At 37.0% G+C, this 22,681-nt stretch overlaps 2 protein-coding genes across 2 annotated transcripts; both read left to right on the top strand.

Annotated features, from left to right (window-relative positions):
- Positions 1 to 321: 321 nt before the first annotated feature.
- prdm15 (PR domain containing 15) lies at positions 322 to 17,678 on the top strand. Its single transcript, XM_082158254.1, has 24 exons — positions 322 to 470; positions 1,657 to 1,696; positions 1,842 to 1,935; positions 2,907 to 3,060; positions 3,137 to 3,289; positions 3,457 to 3,559; positions 3,639 to 3,887; positions 4,014 to 4,170; positions 6,226 to 6,347; positions 6,441 to 6,535; positions 6,666 to 6,753; positions 7,514 to 7,681; positions 7,954 to 8,048; positions 8,144 to 8,275; positions 8,512 to 8,655; positions 10,938 to 11,101; positions 11,200 to 11,279; positions 11,431 to 11,550; positions 12,380 to 12,511; positions 12,594 to 12,677; positions 12,765 to 12,940; positions 14,115 to 14,192; positions 14,500 to 14,703; positions 16,651 to 17,678. Exons 2-24 carry the CDS (start codon positions 1,666 to 1,668, stop codon positions 17,203 to 17,205), a joined length of 3,378 nt encoding a protein of 1,125 aa, XP_082014380.1. The 5' UTR covers positions 322 to 470; positions 1,657 to 1,665; the 3' UTR covers positions 17,206 to 17,678.
- A 229-nt stretch (positions 17,679 to 17,907) lies between these two features.
- On the top strand, positions 17,908 to 21,908 carry tbl2 (transducin beta like 2). The gene is made up of 7 exons (XM_082158272.1): positions 17,908 to 18,383; positions 18,546 to 18,661; positions 19,162 to 19,346; positions 19,477 to 19,628; positions 19,734 to 19,860; positions 20,094 to 20,246; positions 21,351 to 21,908. Exons 1-7 carry the CDS (start codon positions 18,251 to 18,253, stop codon positions 21,808 to 21,810), a joined length of 1,326 nt encoding a protein of 441 aa, XP_082014398.1. The 5' UTR covers positions 17,908 to 18,250; the 3' UTR covers positions 21,811 to 21,908.
- Positions 21,909 to 22,681: the final 773 nt, after the last annotated feature.

The following is a 22,681-nucleotide window of genomic DNA, read 5'->3' as shown; positions in this document are numbered from 1 at the left end:
CTTTTCGAACCCAATAGGAACTTCCTGAGGGAACCAATGGCTGATTAGACTTCTTGTTATCCTACAAAATGACATTATAACTGAACAGCTCTGTTATAAAAAGTGACAAAGACCTTGATATCTGTGCATAATGACTGTAAGCCTGTGCTTATGTTATGTTCATTAACATATCTATTGGTTTGAGCAGTAAACACTGACTGAAAACTCGATTTGTTTCTGCATTCAGTTTGTTTCTGCATTCGTTTTTGCTGTCAAAATAGGATTCAGAGTCAGACATGTTTTTTTGTGTGTCTACGTAATGTAATTAATAAGCTGTAATATTGATGACAATCTTACAGTGGTCCGTATGAGGAAAAACTACACTTCCCATAATGCAATTCGCGGGTCTTATTTCCGGTCCTGCGCGGTTTCTGGAGCGGATTGGAACCCGGAGTCAGGATTCACTAAATGTGTAGACGTTTGGAAAACAGGTAATGACTTTATGCTAAACTTGTGAGGTAGTTATATTCAAACGCATTGAACGAAATCCCCAAATGCTCCTCATTCAAAGGTGCAGCAGCAATGAAAAGTGTGAGCGAAGCGAGTTTGTTGTGCTTTGCGCTTTCAAACGCTCTGGCTCCAGATGAGCGCTGCGTCTCCATTCCATCCGCCATGCCGATTGTTCTTTGTTACATTTGCATTGCTGAAAGAGAGCGAGCGCAGCCTGAGATCGGAGTTAAAACCCGGCTACAGTTTGAAATCTTCCCAAATCACGGATTCTGTCCGCATCGGTCCGTATTGTACTCTTTCCCTGGCTGCTTACAGGCGTTTCATTCGCGGACAGCTCCCTGTACTGCGTTGATAAAGAGCGTCATGCGTTGTGATTGTTGATCTTGGGAGCATCAACAAAATCTGTTGCATTGTGTAATGGGTTTTGTTGACTGTCAGCAACGCAATCAACACAACGTTATAATGGAAAAGTGCTTTTAATTGTTTTTGCATTTAGACCTGAAGGACTTATAATTTTAAACGTATGATTTCAAATCATTTTCTCCTTATACATACTAGGCATATGTTTAGTCCAGATTTATAAAGTTATATACAAAACCCAGTTCATACCAAATGCTTAAATACACCCGATGAACGTTTTTAAAATTCATGTCATTTATATATATAATATATATAAAAAATAATATATGGTAAAATATATATACAAAAAAAGCCTAGTTTTAAAGGCAGATTTTTTTGGGGGAAATAGAAATGTTATAGCATAAGTTATTTGACATAGTATTTTATTATTATTATATTTGTAAATAATTACGTTAGTACTTTAATAATTGGATGTTTACCAAAGCTGATATTTTTTTATTAATTAGTTATTAAATAATATTTGTGGAAAATGGTTTTACATTTTTCCAATATATGTAGTCAACATGAAAAAGAAAGTTTATATTTCTAAGAACCTGCATGTTTTTAATATTTTAATGTCATATGTTTCAAAATATAATTTGATATGGTCTCAGATGTGTTTTATATGTATAAATATATATATGTGTGTGTGTGTGTGTGTGTGTGTGTGTGTGTGTGTGTGTGTGTGTGTTATTAATAAGTATCATAAGGACAGCATGCTGTTACAGGTGTTAAAACTAATGTACATATTTGATGCATCATCTTTAGGGTGTCAGAATGGCAGAGCAGACACCAGATGAGTTTATTTGTAAGTGCACAACTATAATCTTGCTTGTTTATGAATATGCATGAAACATTATTGTATCCTTATTGTCACTAGTGAGCTTTTTTGCAGTGTCCTTGTTTTACTCAAGTACATGGCATAATATTGCATGTGACTCTTCTTCCTGCAGGGTGTGAGGACTGCGGGCAGTACCATGACTCTGAGTGTCCTGAGCTGGGACCCATCGTCACAGTGAAGGACTCATTTGTTCTAAGTCGGGCACGGTGAGCGGACATGGGCGGCTTTTGGCCAAATACCCTCAAAAAGGGTCTTGGCACCGCCTGAGTGCACTGACCCCAATTAGATGGTCATATGTGTGATTTTCAAAGGCCATATATTGACTGTCTTATGTTTATTATCAGTATATATGTATGACTTGGTATTTCTTTTAATGGGAAATTCTTGGACTAGGTGCTTTAATTTCTTAGTGCCTTTGTGATATTTATCGCTGAATTGTATTAACAGTAGGCATTACATTATGCCAGGGTTTCCCAAACTGGGGTTAATGGAAGAACTGCAGGGGGATTGTGAGATGAAAAGTTAATGATCATACATAATTAAATCATAAAAATTTAAAATTTGTACAATTTTAATTAAAGGGATACTCCACCGTTTTTTCATATTAAACTATGTTATTCCCTTAACTAAGACGAGTTGATACATACCTCTCTCATCTCAGTGCGTGCACTCAATCGCTATGACACGCGGTGACACTCTGATAGTACTTAGCTTAGCCCAGTATATTCAATCGTATCTGACAGCAATGAATTTAGAAGTGACCAAACACATCAACTTTTTCCCTATTTAAAACCAGTAACACGAGTAGTTATACGATCAAGTATGGTGACACAAAATAAAACGTGGCGCTTTTCTAAGGGGGTTAAAAAGGATAACTAATAATGTATGGCGGAATAGCACTTTCGGGAGTAATTCGACTCGGCGCAGTAAAAAGTCACGCCTGATCCTCTTCCTCTCACTTCTGTCAATAGTGGGAAGAGGATCAGGCGTGACTTTTTACTGCGCCGAGTCGAATTACTCCCAAAAGGGCTATTCCGCCATACATTATAGTTATCCTTTTTAAGCATAAGAGACATCTTCTGAAATTCTTAAAACATTAAGAAATTCTTAATTATTCCACACTTTTGGCTGCATATGAAATTTTAACTTAAGAACATAATCATTGTCCATGTTCCAGGTCATCCTTACCAGACAGCTTGGAGATCAGATCAGCTGAGGAGGGGAACGAAGGCGTGTTTGTACTTAGACGGCTGGTTAAAAGGACTCGATTTGGCCCTTTTGAGGCCAAGAGGGTTCCAAGCCTTCAAATTGAGGGTGCATTTCCTTTAAAGGTAAACAATAGACCATTAATATGTCACTCCTAACCACATGACCTATACTTAATGTTTTCTCTATTGTGTATCTTAGATATTCCAGAAGGACGGATCGGTGGTGTGTTTTGACTCCTCCAATGAAGACGACTGTAACTGGATGATGTTGGTTCGGCCTGCCACAGACCACCAACACCAAAATCTGACGGCCTACCAGCAAGATGATGATGTTTACTTTAATACATCACAGGTGCATTGATGCTGCACTGTCACTTCTGTTCCTTTGATAGCACTGTGGTTATATAGTCAAGATAGTTGCATGACTTAGATTGTAAAATGAAATTTATTTATTGCAGTGTTCTAGTAAACTTCAAATGGCAATTTATTCGAATTGTTCTTTCATTTCCTCCATTTCAGGATGTTCTGCCCGGAACAGAATTGAGAGTCTGGTATGGGGCATTTTATGCCAAAAAAATGGATCGGCTTGTTCTTAGGTCACCTGTACTTCCACCTCCAACAGGTATGTGTGCTTTAAAGTATCTGTGCAGTGTGCAGTATACGTATGCTTAATGATGTAATTTATCATTTTGCCTCTTCAGAAATGGTGTCGTGCAAACCTGGAGTCCCTCCTGCGAAGGGGCCACCAACAGAAACCCTTCCTGTCCCAGAGCAACTGCTATGCCAAACCCCAGCAGACGCACCTGTCCAGCAGGTTGCAGAGGCGTTATCCCAAAACAATACGGCCAACGTTGCCCCCACCCCACCAGAGCCAACCAGAAAACAAGGCAGACCAAGACGGACAAAAGCACAGAAACCTGCGCCGAGTGGATCAGCTGATTCCGATCAAGGTGAGGTGGGGATTTCAGGGGTATAAAGGGGTTTGATCGGAAAAGTTGGTTTTTAAAGCACGTTTTGCAGAGACGTAACACACGAAAAATAGTTTGAATGAGCTTTATTTTTCACTTCCTATCTAGCAGAATCCACTGTTCCTGCATCTGGTGAGCCGCCTCTCAGTACTTTGGCCTCTGATGTTCCCCTTACTGTACTGGATGTCCAAGAGGTCATGGTGGCTGGAGACGGCCCGCCACTAAAAACATCTCGGGTGACACGCTCCCCCATCTCCTCTGGGAAGTAAGGACAACCTTTACGATTCACTTATGTCACATCCTCTTGGTTTTAAAACACATACACTACTGCAGAGTCCTGCAACGGGTCGGGTACCCGCATAAAAGTGGCTAAAACGGGTGGATTGTGACATTCCTAAAATTCACGGGCGGGGACGCGGGCGGATAATGAACTCCTTGCGGGCGGGTAGCGGATGAAAAATATGTGCAATATTTGTATGTCTAAATTACCAGCATTACACATACGCAAATATGTGTTTTAGGCTTGGGTGGTGGTAGCGCAATGGATAAGACACATGCCTTTGGTGTGAGAGACCCGGGTTCGAATCCACTGTGAGACACCAATGTGTCCCTGAGCAAGACACTTAACCCCTAGTTGCTCCAGAGGCGTGCGACCTCTGACATATATAGCAATTGTAAGTCGCTTTGTATAAAAGCGTCAGCTAAGTGAATAAATGTAAATGTAAATGTAAATGTAGTCAGGCCATCCTTAAAAATATTCTTGTTTGCCGTAACCCGTCCGACCCTGTCAATTTAGGACCGACCCAATTTAATTTTTTTCTCCCCTTTTAGTCCGACCAAGTTGCGACATTAAATTTCTCTGTACTGTAGGCTAATAGGCCTATGTGTTGTAGCCCAGTCATTAAAAAACGATTTAGTTTCATATTCATGTTTAAATAAAATAATATAATTTGTTTTATATATTTCATGTTTATTATCTGAAAAGTGAAAAGCATGAATAAGATAAGATGATCCCGAATATCGTGAGACAAATGGAGTGGGCAGACATGATTTTGACCACTTCATTAAGTTTGTATCTTAATTTTAATCAATGTTTCATCTACCAAATTACTGGATTTAATAAATAAGAAGTAAATATAGCAGGCAGGCAATATAATCAGGACACGGCCGGAGGCGCCCGCGCGTGAACTGATCGTCTCTTAAATGAACCGAAACTCATCGTATAAGCTACTTGCCTCACAGACCTGAGAAATAGAAAGCATGAAATGTGTACTTTTAAGCAAAACAATTCAAAACGAAAGAAAACAGACTGTTCTCTGCTTATAATCCGTATGAAATGTGCATTTCTCTCTGGCGCGTTCACTACTGCGAAGATCGCGAGTCAGCATCGTCATCTTTGACACAGAAAACACTTGCTTATTAATAAACAATTGAAATGTCTCATTGATATATTTGACATAGGCCTATTAATAATCATTACTTTTCCAAGTTCTTTGTGACAGCTTTTAGGTGCGTTATTGGCAGCGCACCCTTACATGTTGTTACATGAACGCGTCACCTGTGTGGTTTATCGTGGGCACGGGTCGGGTATCGGGCCAAATATTAACGGGTCTGGGCGGGTGCGGATTTAATTTTTATATTATCACGGGTGACGGGTCGGATCTGGTGCTGAACTTTGCGGGTACGGGCGGGGGCGGGTCTCCAAAAATGGACCCGTGCAGGACTCTGCACTACTGTTTAAAAGTTTGGGGTTTGTTTTATTTAAAGAAAGAAAGAAAGAAAGAAATACTGTTCAGAAAGGATGCATTAAATTTATCAAAGGTGACAGTGAAGACATTTATAATGTCACAAAGATTTCTACTTTAAATAATATAATATTATTTTATATATATATAATAACTTTATATTCATCAAAGAATTCTAAAAAGTGTTTCATGTTTCCACAAAAGTATTAGGCAAATATTAACTGATTTCAATGATGAGAAATGTTTATTGAGCTCCAAATCAGTATATTAAAATTATTTCTGAAGGATCATGTGACACTGAAGACTGGAGTAATGATGCTGAAAATTCAGCTTTGCATCACAGGAATAAATACAAATTTAAAATATATTAAAATGGAAAACAGGAATTTAAATTGTAATAATATTTCCCAATAATAATACTGTTTATATAATAATAATTAAATATAAATTTTACTGTATTTTTGCTCAAATAAATGCAGCCACGGTGAAAAACATGATAAAATCTTACTGACCTTTTACTTTTGAACAGTTGTGTAATTTCACTTGAACAATCCTTGACCCTGTTTTTCTGTTAGACCTGGTGTGAGGAGGCGATCTCTGCGGCAGGGTGGTGATCATAAAAGAGTTTACCAGTGCTGCCTCTGCTGTAAGGTGTTTCAGAACAGCAGCAACCTCAACCGACACATCCGTTCCCACGGTAACTATCCCTGGAAATCACTTATCACACTGCATAACACCATTTGAGGTTATTAGATGTGCCATATGCTGAATACTTTTGTGTCACTTACAGGTGATAAGTGTTTTAAGTGTGATGAGTGTGACAAGATGTTCAGTCGAAAGGAGAGTCTTAAACAGCATATATCTTACAAACACAGCAAGAATCAGGTATGGCCATTTTTTAACCAATAAATTCATGTTTACTGATAGTTAAAAATAGCATATTTTAAAATGTCAAGATACATAAATTTTACACATATCTGTGTCTTTTATATGTTTTATTTGTCTGTTTTCTTAGTCTGATATAGAGTATAGGTACAAATGTTCAACCTGTGAGAAATCCTTCCGAGTGGAAAATGCCTTAAGATTTCATAACTGCAGGACAGGTAAAAAAATAAATAAATAAATTCATTTTAATATTCATTCATTATAATAAGTAAATGTTTGTATTTTATATTTATGGGGAGTTATTAAAATTTACATAATAAATAATAATATTAATACTGCTACTACTAATAATAATTTTTAAAACAATTATTGATGATGATGATAAAAATAATGTTTTTGTTTTATTAAAAATAATATTTTATTATATATATATTTTTAATAAGTTATTGTATTATTGGTCAGTTTACTTTTTTGAGCTGTTCGTTTAATTCACTATGTAATGTAATTAATTAAATGAAAAGTTTTCATTTTACGGTAACACTATAATACGATTTCATTTGTTAACATGAACAAGAATGAACAATACTTCTACAGCATTTATTAATCTTGAATAAATAAATAATGTTAATCTCAACATTTACTACTACATCTTTAAGATCAAAAGTTGTATCTGTTAACATAAGTTAATGCACTGTGAACTAACTTGAACATGAATATTTTTATTACAGTAACTAACATTAACAAAGGTTAATAAATGCTGTAAAAATATATTGCTGATTGTTAATATTGGTTAATGCATTAACTAATGTTAACAAATGAGACCTTAATTATTAACAATTTGACTTTTTTTTGTTGCTTGATTTGAGTTATAAAACACGCCGTTAGAAATGTATTTTACAAATGTATCGTACAAACGAACACAATATGTTTTTGACCGCATGCACAACATCTATTTTGTATGTTTCCCTCTTGTTGCAGATGACAAAACGTTCCAGTGTGAGATATGTTCAAGGTTTTTCTCCACTAACAGTAATTTGTCCAAGCACAAGAAGAAACACGGAGAGAAGCTGTATGCGTGTGAGATCTGCAATAAGATGTTCTACCGCAAAGATGTCATGCAGGACCACCAGAGGCGGCATGTTGTTGGTGAGTTATGAACGTTGCTGCTTCAAATAAAACAAGAAAATACTCTGTGCCCATGTAGAATATTCATATAAAGTCATTTTGAAAGTAAAATGGCAGGTAAAGTCTGTTTATCTAATCAGTAAATAAACACAAACATCTGCTCTACTTGACTTCTCTGTTTCTAGGCCTCATTAACTTTCTTTGTCCTTTTCTGTAGGTAAAGACCATCAACCATTATGTCACTTGCTCTGTGTGTGCACTAATGGCTTTCACCACCCATTGCTTTTCCACAGGTCCGAAAAACATGAAACGAGAGGAGCTTGAAGCGAACGGGGAGGAGGGAAGCAAATACAGAAAGGAGCCTTCGGCGTGTCCCATTTGTGGAAAGGTGGTGTTCCTAGACCAAGGACACCATATTTGTTGTTGATATCAGATCTGTGTAGCATTGAATAAATAAATAAAATAAATAACTTTTTATTCAAGGTGTTTTCCTGTCGGAGTAACATGAACAAACACTTACTAACCCACGGGGACAAGAAATACACCTGTGAGATCTGTGGCCGCAGGTTCTTCCGTGTGGACGTCCTGAGAGATCACATACATGTACACTTTAAGGTGAGGAATAGTGACATGCAAAATTATCTTTTCATTATCAAGTATGACCAGTTGACTAGTCAGCTGAATAAATAGGGTCCACTACGTCCCATCAAAACATTTTTGTTAAGGGGCATTTAAATGCTTAAAGCATCATTTAAAAAAAGTTAGTTAGCTAGTGGAGCATAATGACTACTCTAAAAATAGTTCATATGTTGTGGTGTACTCTAAATGAAGTCCAAAACCATCTCTTTCAGGACATCGCCTTAATGGACGAGCAGGAAAGAGAGGACTTCATTAAAAAGATTGGCATCTCTATGGAGGAGAGTGACGACAGTTCTGATGAGGAAGATGAGAAGAACGATCCTGAACATCACAAATACAGCTGCAAGAAATGTCAGGTAAAGTAGGAGCTAATGTCATAATTGATTAAACTGTTCTGATGTCTCGAAAATTTCAGCCTTTTGACGTTTTTTTATGTATAATATATATATACACACTCACCGGCCACTTTATTAGGTATACTTTGCTAGTACTGGGTTGGAGCCCCTTTTGCCTTCAGAACTGCCTTAATTCTTCATGGCATAGATTCAACAAGGTGCTGGAAACATTCTTTAGAGATATTGGTCCCTTTTGATATGGTAGCATCACGCAGTTGCTGCAGATTTGTCGACTGCACATGTATGATGCGAATGCACATCCCAAAGGTGCTCTATTGGATCGAGATCTGGTATGGTGGCCATTTGAGTGTAGTGAACTCATTGTCATGTTCATGAAACCAGTTTGAGATGATTTGAGCTTTGTGACATGGCATGTTATCCTGATGGGAGTAGCTATCAGAAGATGGGTACATGAGGTCATAAAAGGATGGAAATGGTCAGAAACAATACTCAGGTAGTCTGTGGCGTTTAAACAATTGCTCAATTGTACTAAGGGGCCCAAAGTGTGCCGAGAAAATATCCCCCACACCATTACACCACTACCTCCAGCCTGAACTGTTGATTCAAGGCAGGATGGATCCATGCTTTTATTTTGTTTATGCCAAATTCTGACCCTACCGTATGAATGTTGCAGCAGAAATTGAGACTCGTCAGACCAGGCAATGTTTTTCCAATCTCCTACTATCCAATTTTGGTGAGCCCATCTGAATGGCTTCAGTTTCCTGTTCTTAGCTGACAGGAGTGGCACCGGTGTGTCTTCTACTGCTGTAGCCCATCTGCTTCAAGGTTCGACGTGTTGTGCGTTCAGAGACGCTCTTCTGCACACATTTGTTGTAACAAGTGGTTATTTGAGTTACTGTTGCCTTTCTATCAGCTTGAGCCAGTCTGGCCATTCTTCTCTGACCTCCGGCATCATCATGGCATACATTTTCACGCATAGTGTGTGAAAATCCCAGTAGATCAGCAGTTTCTGAAATACTCAGACCACTGGCCGTCTGGCACCAACAACCATGCCACATTCAAAGTCACTTCAATCACCTTTCTTCCGCATTCTGATACTCAGTTTAAACTTCAGCAGATCGCCTTGACCATCTCTACATGCCTAAATGCATTGAAATGCTGCCATGTGATTGGCTTATTAGATCTGCCTGAATGAGCAATTGAACAGGTGTATCTAATAAAGTGTTTTTTTCTTTTTTTTTTATCAAAAATTGAGTATCTATCACTTAAAGGGATAGTTCACTTTGAAATTAAATTTTGGTATGTTTTAGCTTACCTCAAGGGCATCCAAGATGTAGGTGTCTTTTTTTCCGCAGTAGTTTCAATTTTGATATTTTTAGGTCAAACCGTTCTTGTCTGTCAGTCATATAATGCAGGTCGATGGTCACCACCTCAAAGAGCATGCACAGAGTCCAAATTAAAACAATTCCCCATCGTCCAAATTAAACAATTCCCCATCGTAAGTACACATTGATGGCCTAAGACACGAAACGAGCGGTTTGTGTGAGAAAACGAACAGTATTTATATCGTTTTTACATCTTGTACACAGCCATGTCCAAGTGATCTGAGAGCGCGGGCGGGTATAGATATATACAATAGAAGTCGCCTTGGCTACGGTTTCGTTCCAATGAACTGCCGTAGCCAAGGCGACTTCTATTGTATATATCTATACCGGCCCGCGCTCTCAGATCACTTGGACGTGGCTGTGTACAAGAGGTAAAAACGATATAAATACTGTTTATAATTAACTACTGTGGAAAAAAAGACACCTACATCTTGGATGCCCTTGAGGTAAGCTAAAACATACCAAAATTTAATTTCAAAGTGAACTATCCCTTTAATTTATTTATTGTTGAAAAGTACATTCAAATGTGTAATGCTAGAATTAGAATACAGTATTTATTCATTTTCATTTATATGCACCACTATATAAACAATAAATAGTAATAAACAACAATTATTTACCAACATGTATTTCCACTAAAACATTTTGATATATAAAAATACACATCCATTTCACTTCTTAATGTATAGACTTCCATGAACATTTTTGAGCGGTGAACAAACAAGTAGAATATATCGTTGAATCAAATTTAATTGATTCACAGAAACATTTAATTGCTAAATAAAAAGTACATTAAAAATCATGATGTTGCTTAATCTTATATTCCCAGCAAAATAGTTAATTTATTTATCATGAACTTTCATTCTCTCTCCACCACTTTTCAACTACCTTCATCAGGTGACATTCGCCAAGGGTCGTGACTACTTGAAACACATAATGGACATGCATAAGGAAAAAGGTTACAACTGCACAATGTGCAACCGCCGTTTTGCTCTGAAGGCCACGTACAACGCTCACCTGGTCATCCACCGAGACCACCTGCCCGATCCTGCAGTGCAGAAGTAAGACGGAGAGATTGGATTTCAAATATTTGCTTCTTCACAAGGCTTTAGAAAAACATTTTTTGCAGGAAAGTTAAATGCCATTCCTTTCTTCACAGATACATTCATCCGTGTGACATGTGCGGACGGATCTTCAACAGCATCGGCAACCTGGAGAGGCACAAAATCATCCACACAGGTGAGTCTTAGTACTACAAGTATAGCACACAGGTAGAAAAATAGATATTATGCTCTAAACTGAACAATTGCTTTGATTTTTAAAGTATTTAATCACTTACATTTTATAGACAAGGCTTAATTAAAAGTGATAAACCCTCTGGCCGCTGCAGGAGTGAAAAGCCATGGCTGTGATCAGTGTGGAAAGTCCTTCGCTAGGAAAGACATGCTAAAGGAACATCTGAGAGTCCATGACAACGTCAGAGACTTCCTGTGTGCAGAGTGTGGGAAAGGTGCGGACACTTATCTTCCTCTCCATCCCATAATACACCTTGCATAATAATGTGAAACACTGTCAATGCATCCCAGTTCACCTACTTATACTATGCCCTAAAATTATGTAGTGTTTTTGTGAAGAAAAAGTACATCATTTTGAGTGTGTAGCAGAGGAGTGCAAGTTTTGGGATATAATACTTTGTCATAATTGTGTCTTTAACGGACAGCTCTGTCACTTAGTTATGTGCATCCTGTCACCTTTTAAACTGCCCTGCCAATCATCTTGTCACAGTTAAAATCCTCCACATTTAATTTATACCATTTTGGACGTTGATCTGGCAGTCATGGGTCTTTCATGCAGAGAACTCTCCTCGTGTGTTTGCAATTTGCATAATGATGCATTCAAAAGTTAATAACCAAACATTTCGGTACAAAAGTTCACAATGCTGTTGCAGATGAAATATAATGTGGATAACGGTGTTAAAATATATTTTCGTCAGGTTAGATACTGATAATAAATCACTCAAACCCCTTTATCTACACCTCTCTTCTTAGCCTCTGGACTCACATCCGGCATGTTTGTAGTTTAAAAAAAAAAAATGTATTTGTAGTTCTACTCAAATTCTCGTCCATAGCCGTTAGAGTGTGCACGGATCTGCACTTCGGATTCTAACCGGAAAAAGTAGACCAATCGGGTATCTTTGGAATACTCATTTCAACATTATGATTTTGGACACACTAATTCTAATTTCGATTACTATTAAGGATGGATAGTATGTGAATTGGGACGCAGCATGTAGCTCAGTTTTAACTGGATTAGGACATAAATGCATCTGTGTTTTCCAGGCATGAAGACAAAACATGCTCTACGGCATCATATGAAACTGCACAAGGGAATTAAAGAATATGAATGTAAGGAGTGTAACCGCAAATTTGCCCAGAAAGTCAACATGCTGAAGCATTACAAAAGACACACGGGTGAGGATCACATCATACTGTAATGTTACATATGATTCATATTACAAAAATATATTCAAAATATAATAATGTATTCCTTCAGGCACAAAGGACTTCATGTGTGAGCTGTGCGGGAAGACATTTAGTGAGAGAAACACAATGGAAACGCACAAGCTTATTCATACAGGTACAGTTCACTGAAATATTACACAGAGTTTGGTTCAATTACACTAAAACAGTCAAATATTTACTCTCGTCTGTCTCGTTTTTGCAGTTGGAAAGACGTTTTCTTGCGCTGTCTGTGACAAGAAGTATGTGACGCAGTATATGCTGCAGAAACACATGCAGTTGACCCATGAGAAGGTGGAGGCTCAGAGCTGTCACCTGTGCGGCACCAAAGTCTCCACACGAGCCTCCATGAACCGCCACATGCGCCGCAAACACCCCGAGGTGAGAAACACCCACACGCCGCCAGGGTTAATGACGTTACTGATTAAAATATTTCTTTTTCTTTTGATATTGTCAATGATAATTAAGATGAAAGACGAGATGAGGGACGAAAATGACAAATAATGAAAAAAATTACTTAAAACACGATATGTAATATGACTAAAAAGAATATATTATATGATATTAAAGATATTAATGATACACTAACAATGACAGAAGACATATGTTGAAAAATGCATTTCTTTATACATTTTACACATTTAAATTAAAGAAATGCTGGGACGTTTTGTAAAATGCCATAGAATCTGTGATTTGTTCATTCTCTTTAAACTTTTTTTTAACTAACTTTTTTTGGAGTGTGTTAAAACCATCAAATTTTTTTAATATTTACAAAATACAATTAAGTTGTTCAGTGAAAACATTGGGAATCTTTTCTTTGTACTTTGTCAGTTAAATAAAGTTGAAAGAGAATGAACAAATTCTTGATTTTATTGCATTTTATAAAATGTAAATAAATGTTTAAATAAATAAACTACATTTTTCAAAATGTAAATTTTTCAAGATAACTATCTATAAGTTTTCATCAAATATATATTGTTTTTGTTGAGTAAATTACATGCTATTTTAGTCAGAGTAAATTGGGCGGAATTTTTTTTACGAATTTATGAGTATGAAATCCCAAGATAGTGATTCATTTTAAAAGACATTTTCATTTCATATTTACAGAGCCACGCACATGACATCCAGACAAAAAATAATAATATCGTGGCCACGAATTAAGAATTCATTCCACAACTTATTAATTTGTTCCTTTGTTATAGTAAATCGTGACCACATTGAACTAATTTGCTCCCTTGTTTTGATTTAACTAAAACAATGTAACAAATTTTTACAACGTGGCCATGATTTACTAAAACGAGGGATCAAATTATTATATTGTGTGCGTGATTTACTTAAAATGAGGGAAATATTTAGTAAAACGTCCTGACGTAACTAACTAATTATTTACTACTATACTAGTAATTAACTAATTGTTAATTTGTGGCCATGATATACATATTTTTTGTCCGCATGTCATATGCGGTGCTCCGTACATATTGCATTTTTTGATCACACCTTTAAAATGTTTGAGCTTATGGAAAGCCATATGTCTAAGCTTCATATGATCTTTCAGATTGTGACTGTACGATTGGGTGACTTTGATCTTCAAGAACCATCAACAGTCGACGCCTCTACCATTAGTATTGCACAGGTTTGTCTTTTAACAACCTGTATTGCATGATGATAGACAGAGAATGAAAATTAAAGGAGGATAGGGTCATTTTTTTTGGTTATATTGTTGGTCTTTTTAATGCCTTTAATAGATAGGATAGGGTAGATGAGACAGGAAGCAATGGGGTGGAGAGTGAGGGGAACAGGACTCGAACACTGGTCGCCTGAAGCACATCTGCGCCACATGTTGGAGCGCTGTCCACAAGGCTATTGCTCTGACTTGAGAGACATTTCATTGTTTTTTTTTCATTATTTGGTTTCTGTTTGTTGCTCTCTCTGTTATTCAGCCCTCTCTGACTCTGGAGAAAGGCTCTCTCGCTGTGGAAAAAGTCTCCAGGAACTCCAATCCCTCCAAGAAGAGGGCAAAATTCCTGCCTCACGAGTCTGAGCTGTCTGATTCAGACGAGTACGCTGACTTCACCAGCAGAACCACTGAGTTCTCGAACACTGTGGGAGATGAAACCAACTCTGCTGTGCAGAGCATTCAGCAGGTTTGTTCCGTCAGAAATGATCCCTTAGCATTTCGCCCATTAAAGTCAACATGAAAACAAAATTGAGCATAGACTACCGTTCAAAGTTTGGGGTCAGTAAGATTTTTTAATGAAATGAAAAATTCAACAAGGGAGCATTAAATTGATCAAAAATGACAGTAAAGACATTTATAATGTTACAATGTTAAAAAATGCTATTCTTTTGAACTTTCTATTCATCAAAGAACCCTTGAAAAACATGCTGCAAATTCAGCTTTGCAGGAATAAATTACATTTTAATATATATTCATATTGTTACAAATATTTTGCAATATTTCTGTTTTTACTGTATTTTTGATCAAATAATTGCAGCCTTGGTGAGCATGAGGGTATTTGTTCAAAAACATTTAAAATTCTTACCGACCCCCTACTTTTGAACAGTAGTGTAACTTAAAACTAAACACTAAAATCAATTATTTAAAATTACAAAAGTTAATTTAGGTATCGCTACATTATAATGTACAGTGTGAAAATGGATATTCAAATTTGACTAAATGTAAAAATAGAGAAAATGAGCATGCCCAAATAAATATCCAATATCAACCAATACTGATACATTTAACCCCTTAGCTGTCACCCCCCTTTTTGAGAATGTACATTAAAATGCACTATTCAAGCTTAAATGGTTGTAATTCAAGAATGCTTTGGAGTATAGACCTAAATTAAAGTATGAAAAAGTTATGGAAGTTTAAATTTACATTAAATCAAATATAATTTATTTAATATTTTTCTTTTATATAAAATATATATTTTACAAAATATGTTTTACAAAAAATTTACTATAAAATGAAAGCCATATATCTAACCAAATTGTGTTCCAAATTTGAAGTTGATATCACAAAAATTGAAGTTCCCATGAGATTTTGTTTAGGCGTATTACCAAAAATAGCCACCGGGTGTCATTGAATTCCATTGAATTTAACTGTATGCATTCTAACATAACAAATTAATAAATTTCTGTCCAAATATCACTTCTGTCACAAAATATGGAACCTTGAGATTCAGACCTTTCTGACAATATGTGTTTTGTCAAGATTAGAAAATATTTTTATCATAAATTATGAAACATAATGATGCCCAAAAGGGGAGGAGCCTGATAAAATAATTTAGAGTACCGTTTCTATGGTAACACAATGTCCAATTTCAAAACAGTTTTCACAGGGTGAATTCTGAGATCGTAAGCTTTCAAATGATACCTAATTTATGATAACTACTAAAATATGTAATGTAATAAAAAAGGCGATAAAAAAATATAATATAATATTTTAGAGGATAATATATATGTTATACTTTTTAGAAGATAATATTATTTTATATTTTTTTATTGACAAATACTAGATTAAATGTTTATGAACTTTAAGCATGAAAACCAAAGTTTCAATTATTAAAAGTGTGTGCGTCGACTTTTTGTGACAAACGCCAGAACTCCTGTTATGATGTCGATTTTTTGAGGTGCACTCTTGTCATAAATTCATCTATTACTGTTCCTGCATAAATTGTAACAAAAAACAGTGCTGAAATATCTATTAAGGAGTCTTAGACCTTTCCATCAATATATAGTTTGTCATGATTAAATTAGGATTTAATTGTAATATAGTGATGTAAACTTAGGCGTCCCGTATACGGGACGGTGACAGTTAACATTGTCTGATAACCAAGATGGTACCAATATGTACACTACAGTATCCCTAGATCCAATCAATTCCTGATGGATAAAATCAAAAGAAAAATGTATTGTTGAATATTTTGTTTCACTCTGAAATTTCAGAAGTAGAATAGGTTGCGAATGCCATTTCCTGGACTTTTAAAGTCAGACAGATATTTCAATTTGGTTGTGCATTTCATTTTTTTGATTTTGCTTCATTCAATTATATTGAATAATCTCCTCCGTCAAATGTTCACACACAGGTGGTAGTGTTGGCTGACCCCAGCGCCCCTCCAGCCCCCTCCAGCTCGGTCAGTTTAACCAACATCACTGTGACTCCCATAACCACACCCGCTCCCGCCCAGTTCAGCAGCCTGCAGCCTGTCGCCGTCAGCCACCTCGCTCCGAGCGATCGGTCCCTCACCCTGGACAGCTCCATCCTCACCGTGACCTTCGACGCCGTCAGCGGTTCAGCCATGCTGCACAACCGTCCAGCAGATCTCCAGTCAGAGGCGGTGGGATCCACGGGAGCCGCGGCGCCGCAATCAGTGGCACATTTCATCAACCTCACCACCTTCGTCAACCCCATCTCCCACCAGTTGGAGCAGCCCGCTTTAACCTGGAGGCCCGTCGCACCGGCCGATGGAGATCATGCCACCACCATAGATGACACCCAGACGGATGTTCAGTCCGCTCAGGCACCATCAGAGCAGCCACAACCACAACCACTGCCAGAACAAAGGCATCAGATTCAGCCGCAAGTCACAGGACCTCCTCAACAACAGACCACTGCAGCACCGCAGATGTTCAGCTACTGAGAAATCAAGTATATGATATCATTTATAGCTACGGTCCCTTTTTGGAAATTGGACCAATATGAGGAAAGGATTTGTTATTAATTGAGCACTTCACATTGTTGAAAGTACGACTGTGACTTTAAGGGCAGCACAAGCCTTTTGTTGGAATTGATGAAAAACCAGTGGACAATTTCAACCAACTATTAAGATGCTGAAGATTATTTTATTTTATTTTTATGAATGCATGAAACGTCTGGTGATGATTTAAGAAAAAGCGAGGACCTTAGTTTTTCAAAATGATAACTAAAATTATATTTGTTGTTTGATGTCATTCTGTAGCACCTGTGGAGTGATGATGTCAAAAAGAGTGAATCTATAGAAATGCAATACATGGATATAGTGTATTGTGAGTGCTAACTGGAAATATTTTCTATTTTTTCTTTCCTTTTTTTTAGGAAAAATGAGTTGTCATAATAAATGCATGTATGGACTTATCTCAAATGTGTGAAATGTGAATATCCACCAATAACTTTAAATTAAAAAAATCTCTAATATCGTCCAATAACACATACCAGTATGTAGTGTATCGCTAAAATCAAATCATATTTTGTTAATCATTTTTTGGATCATTTTGGTGTAAGTGGGTTATTTGTAAATGTCTGCTGAGACTCCAAACCGTTAGGGGCGCTAACAGCTCGAACTTTTCATTCGCTCACCAACGAAAGAGAGAGAGTCTCGCGGCTGCGCGGTGGAGAACAGTGAAGAGATATTTAGCACTTGATTACGTGTGTGTAGTGTAATTCATTCTTTGAGATAACAGACCCCTTTGGAGGTTTCATTTCATACACGTAATTTATATAATACGTTTAGCAATTTTCAAAACAAACACAAGGGCTGCCGTGCTACCCCGAGAAGTTTGATCCATTAGGATAGTCAATGAAGAGGCATTGGAGTGAAGTGGAACTAAGTGCGACTCAAGTTACAGAGAAGAGAGAGAAACAGATCTGCTTCTATACAGCCTGCTTGCCTGTGTCAGGGGTGATAACGTGGCACAAACCTCGCCAAGATGGAGTTTGCAGCGATCTTTGCACTGTCAGTACTGATAGGTGCACTGGTTTTGTTAGTGGTCGTGGCTGTTGGTAGACAGAAAGGTGAATTATCTGAGCAAAACGAACAGAAGAAAGACACCGATGCACCGGGTAAGTGTGTCTGTGTGTCCCTCTTCTATGTTGCCAGCAGCAACTTTAGTTTTAAAGTTGATTTTTGTCACTAACATAACGATGTTGTAAGTTCGTTTCAAAGACATAGTTTAGGCTGGAGAGTAGTTTATTTTGATGCTGTGTAACTGGATAATGTTACAGTGGAGGAAAATGCAACGAAGGCTCCTTCCAAAAAGCAGAAGCAGCAACAGCGCCCCCGTAAGGAGAGACCGCAGCAGCACACATTCTCACACCATCTACTGGCTTCCTCTCTCAAGGTATTTCGTGATCAAATCTAAAAAAAATATAGTAAACACATGACGTCATTTGCTGGCAAAGCATGTCAAGGGCAACCAGTAGAAGACCAGGATGGCAAAGAAATTAATGGTTTTATTCAGGAAGGATGCATCAAAATGAAAAATGACAGTAAATTACAATAAGACATTTCGGTTTTAAGTTTCTACCTATCAAAGAATTCTGAAAAAATGTATGACTAAAATATTAAGTAGCACACATGGTTTCAACATTGATAAGAATACAGAAATGTTTCTTGAGCACCAAATCATCATTCATGATTCCCGAAGGATCATGTGACACTGAAGACTGGAGTAATGATGCTGAAAATTCAACTTTGCCATCACAGGAATAAATCACATTTTAAAATATAAATTGTAATGATATTATATTGGGTTATATTGTCTTATTTTAAAAGTCAAGATTGCAAACTGTCTCCTGTATATTGATCTGTATTTCTGTGCATTTCATTCCCCCCTTCTAGAGTCACAGTGGCAATGTGACGTGCCTGGATTTTAGTAGCAATGCCAAATACCTTGCATCTTCCTCAGATGACCGTACCATCAGGATCTGGAGCACTAAAGACTTCCTTGACCGAGATCACAAGTGCTTGCGGGCCAACGTGGAGTTTGACCACGCCACACTCGTCCGCTTCAGCCCAGACTGTCGGTACGTTTGGCCTCATTAACACGCCCAATTTATGTAATTCACATATTTTGTCATGTTAAATCTACAAGTTTTCTGTTACTCTTTTAAACAGTTATTACTGCTGTGCTGACTGGTTGTTTTTTGTCCCTAGAGCATTTATCACTTGGCTGTCTAATGGAGAGACCATTCGAATCTATAAGATGATTAGAAAAGATGATGGGACATTCAATTTCAAAGCTGCTCCGGGGGATTTCCCTCAGAAACACAAGGGGATCATTATCAACATCGGAATCGCAGAGACGGGTCAGTGGACTTAATTAAATCCATCTGATCTGTATTAAATGTCATGTAAATAAGCTAAGCAAGCTTGCATAAGACTTAATTACTAATTTTAGATTCTGTTTTCAGGCAAATTTATAATGTCTGCCTCTGTTGACACCACCATTGTGATCTGGGATCTGAAAGGAGAGGTTTTAGCTACTATCAACACTAATCAGATGACCAACTCGCATGCTGCTGTTTCACCGTGTGGACGGTTAGTTCTAGAAGCAGTACGAGCAGCTCCTTATGTACAAGTGTTTTTGGGTCAAATATATTTTTAATATATTTAAACACATGTGTTATGTACTAACGTTTGCGTAATAATGAAACCCTCTTTTCAACATCTGCATCACATTCATACTGAAATGTGCTGTCAATGGTATTAAAGAAGTGTAATGCAGATGAAATAGATTTTAAACCTCTATTTTTTATATTTCTTCTCATAAGGTTCGTTGCTTCCTGTGGCTTTACCCCCGATGTGAAGGTGTGGGAGGTTTGCTTTGCTAAATCAGGGGAGTTCAAAGAGGTCACCCGTGCATTTGACCTTAAGGGACACTCAGCTGGAGTTTACTCCTTTGATTTCTCCAATGACTCTCGAAGGCAAGATCATCTTTCACTCACTCACCCACACACACACTCTCTCTCTCTCTCTCTTTCTTAAAATCATTATTAATCAGTGTTTAGTATTATTCATATACTAATATATTATTCATATTTTGAATTAGCTTTTATTTTTATATTTTCAGTTTTTATTTTTATTTTATTTTAAGTTTTAGTCATTTTATGTACATACTTTTGTCACTTATTAGTTAAAGGTATAGCGGAGGATCTTTCCAAATTTTAGATAAGACCCGCCCTCTCCACTTTTTGAAAAGTTTGATTGATTCACCAGAATGATTGACAATTAGGAGGACCACTAGTTTAGACTACCCACCAGGAAGTAAAACATCCTCTGCTATACCTTTAATTTTATTTTATTCAGATTTAATTAAATTATTTTTTTTAGCTTAAAGTCCCCTGGTAGTCATCTGTTGGTTATCCCTTAAAATCTTTGATCCCCAAAATGAGATATTTAAACGTTTTCTCCTGTGAAATGTTTTTATTCATGCCTTAAAATAGCTTGAATGTAACTCTACACCCTTGCTTCATTTAGTATACATGGATCTATGAATATACAAATTAGTTCCCGCCTCCACTCACTCACACCAACTCAGAGATCCACTCGATCAACTTTACTGTAGTAAATGCTGCACAATGGGAAGTGGAAATACTGGTTTAATTCAGCCATATATGTTTATACCAGAAACTGATTCAGAGGAAGAAGTGGAAGAGTGAATTATACAGGCTTGTCTACAAGTCGATGTATCAGAATGGTAATGTGTTTCATGTATTGCTCTCTAAAACTACGGACACATAACAGTGATTAATATGATTAGCCTTTGGCTTCACTATGTTATCAAACAGCTAATAATGTGTTGCTAATGTTACACAAACCATGTTCCCGTTCACATCTCAGAGTCAGACGGCTTTCAACTTAAGTTTGTTGCCAAGGCCACGTTTTCTAATTTTAGTTTTTCATCAAATATATAAATATATATATACCGGTGTATGTATATTTATATATATTTATGTTTATAATTCTCACGGTCAAATTTAAGTATAAATCGATAGCTACTACTAATAACAGTTCACTACCTTTTACAGAATGGTGACTGTGTCCAAAGACGGCACATGGAAGCTGTGGGACACTGATGTGGAGTATAAGAAAAAGCAGGACCCATATTTGCTCCGGACCGTGCCTTGTCAGGTGTCGGAGGGGAGCCGCATTGCCCTGTCACCCGACGGTCGTGTAGTAGCCATATCAAACGGTTGTGATATAGCCTTATACAGTGCTACCACTGGTGAACTAGAGGAGGAGTTTCACGGTGTTCACAGCGAACAAATAGCCGACCTTAAGTTTGACATCAACAGCCGTTTCCTAGTGAGTACTGGGGACCGTGCCATTCGCGTCTTTCACAATGTAACCGGGTACCGCGCTGCCATCCAGGACATGGAGACCATGCTGAAGAAAACTACAAATGATGGAGTGAGACAGAGACTCCAGCAGCAGATATCAGATGCTCAGAGCGCTCTGGAAACAGTGCTGAGTGCAACAAAGAACTAAAGGCTGATTTGTTTTCACTGGGAAGCAAGTCTGTTTTCGGTTTCAGAAATAAGTGGCTTTAGCATGCTCATTTTATTGAATAAATCAAATGTTTTTAAGTGTTTGTAAATGACTTTTGTTCCATTTCCACTACATTTTCTTCTGTCGTCCTTTTGAGGCTTTAAAGGTGACGTGTTTACACTTTTCAGAGGAAATATACTGCCCTACAAAGGTAACAAGCTGTAATACTGAAATGAATATATTTTTGATTGATTGGATTATTTTCATCCTCCTTAATTTCTCTAAATGAGCATAGCTAGCTGTCTGCCTGTCAAAGGGCAGATTATTATCTCATACCTCAAATTTGACTAAATGTAGTCACTGTGTTTTGCATTTGAACTGCATTATGTTGTACTTTTTTTTTATCATTTTGCCTTCTTGCGTTTCTCTGCATATTGAACAGGGATAGGCATATTTTAGAATCAAATAATTTTTATACAGCACCTATTAAGGAACTTGTCAGCTGCAAAGTTTAAATAATTGTAAAATAATGAATAGAGATAATAAACTGTTAACTTTTTATTAAATGTTATTAACTGTTAAGAATTACAACACTAATTTTAATATCTTAACTCAGCTATAAAAAAAAAACAGCCCCCGAAGACTTTTATTTTGAAAGGTACTATAACTATTAAAGAGTTAAATTAAAGCATTTAGGTTATAAACAAGTATAATCCTTAAAAGATGATTTGGCCATTCGGTCGTTGACTCACTGGATATGATTATAATGACTATAATAAAGTTAATAATAATATGTAAAAAAAAAAAAAAAACAGCAGCCACCTGTGCGCTTATGTAAGTAGGTGGGACCTGTCAAGAAGCTCTGGAAAGT

Source organism: Leuciscus leuciscus, assembly GCF_965113295.1.
Source record: "Leuciscus leuciscus genome assembly, chromosome: 24".
NCBI classification, from domain to species: domain Eukaryota; kingdom Metazoa; phylum Chordata; class Actinopteri; order Cypriniformes; family Leuciscidae; genus Leuciscus; species Leuciscus leuciscus.
Note: the sequence above shows the minus strand (reverse complement) of the source record. Positions and strands in the feature narration are given on the sequence as shown.

Excerpts from the sequence above, each read along its gene's own strand:
- tbl2 (XM_082158272.1), top strand. The coding sequence starts at position 18,251 with ATGGAGTTTGCAGCGATCTTTGCACTGTCAGTACTGATAGGTGCACTG. Across the intron at positions 18,662-19,161 it reads TACTGGCTTCCTCTCTCAAG|AGTCACAGTGGCAATGTGAC; the intron begins GTATTTCGTGAT and ends CCCCCCTTCTAG. Across the intron at positions 19,629-19,733 it reads CATCGGAATCGCAGAGACGG|GCAAATTTATAATGTCTGCC; the intron begins GTCAGTGGACTT and ends TTCTGTTTTCAG.
- prdm15 (XM_082158254.1), top strand. The coding sequence starts at position 1,666 with ATGGCAGAGCAGACACCAGATGAGTTTATTT. Across the intron at positions 8,276-8,511 it reads ACATACATGTACACTTTAAG|GACATCGCCTTAATGGACGA; the intron begins GTGAGGAATAGT and ends CATCTCTTTCAG. Across the intron at positions 14,193-14,499 it reads CTACCATTAGTATTGCACAG|CCCTCTCTGACTCTGGAGAA; the intron begins GTTTGTCTTTTA and ends TCTGTTATTCAG.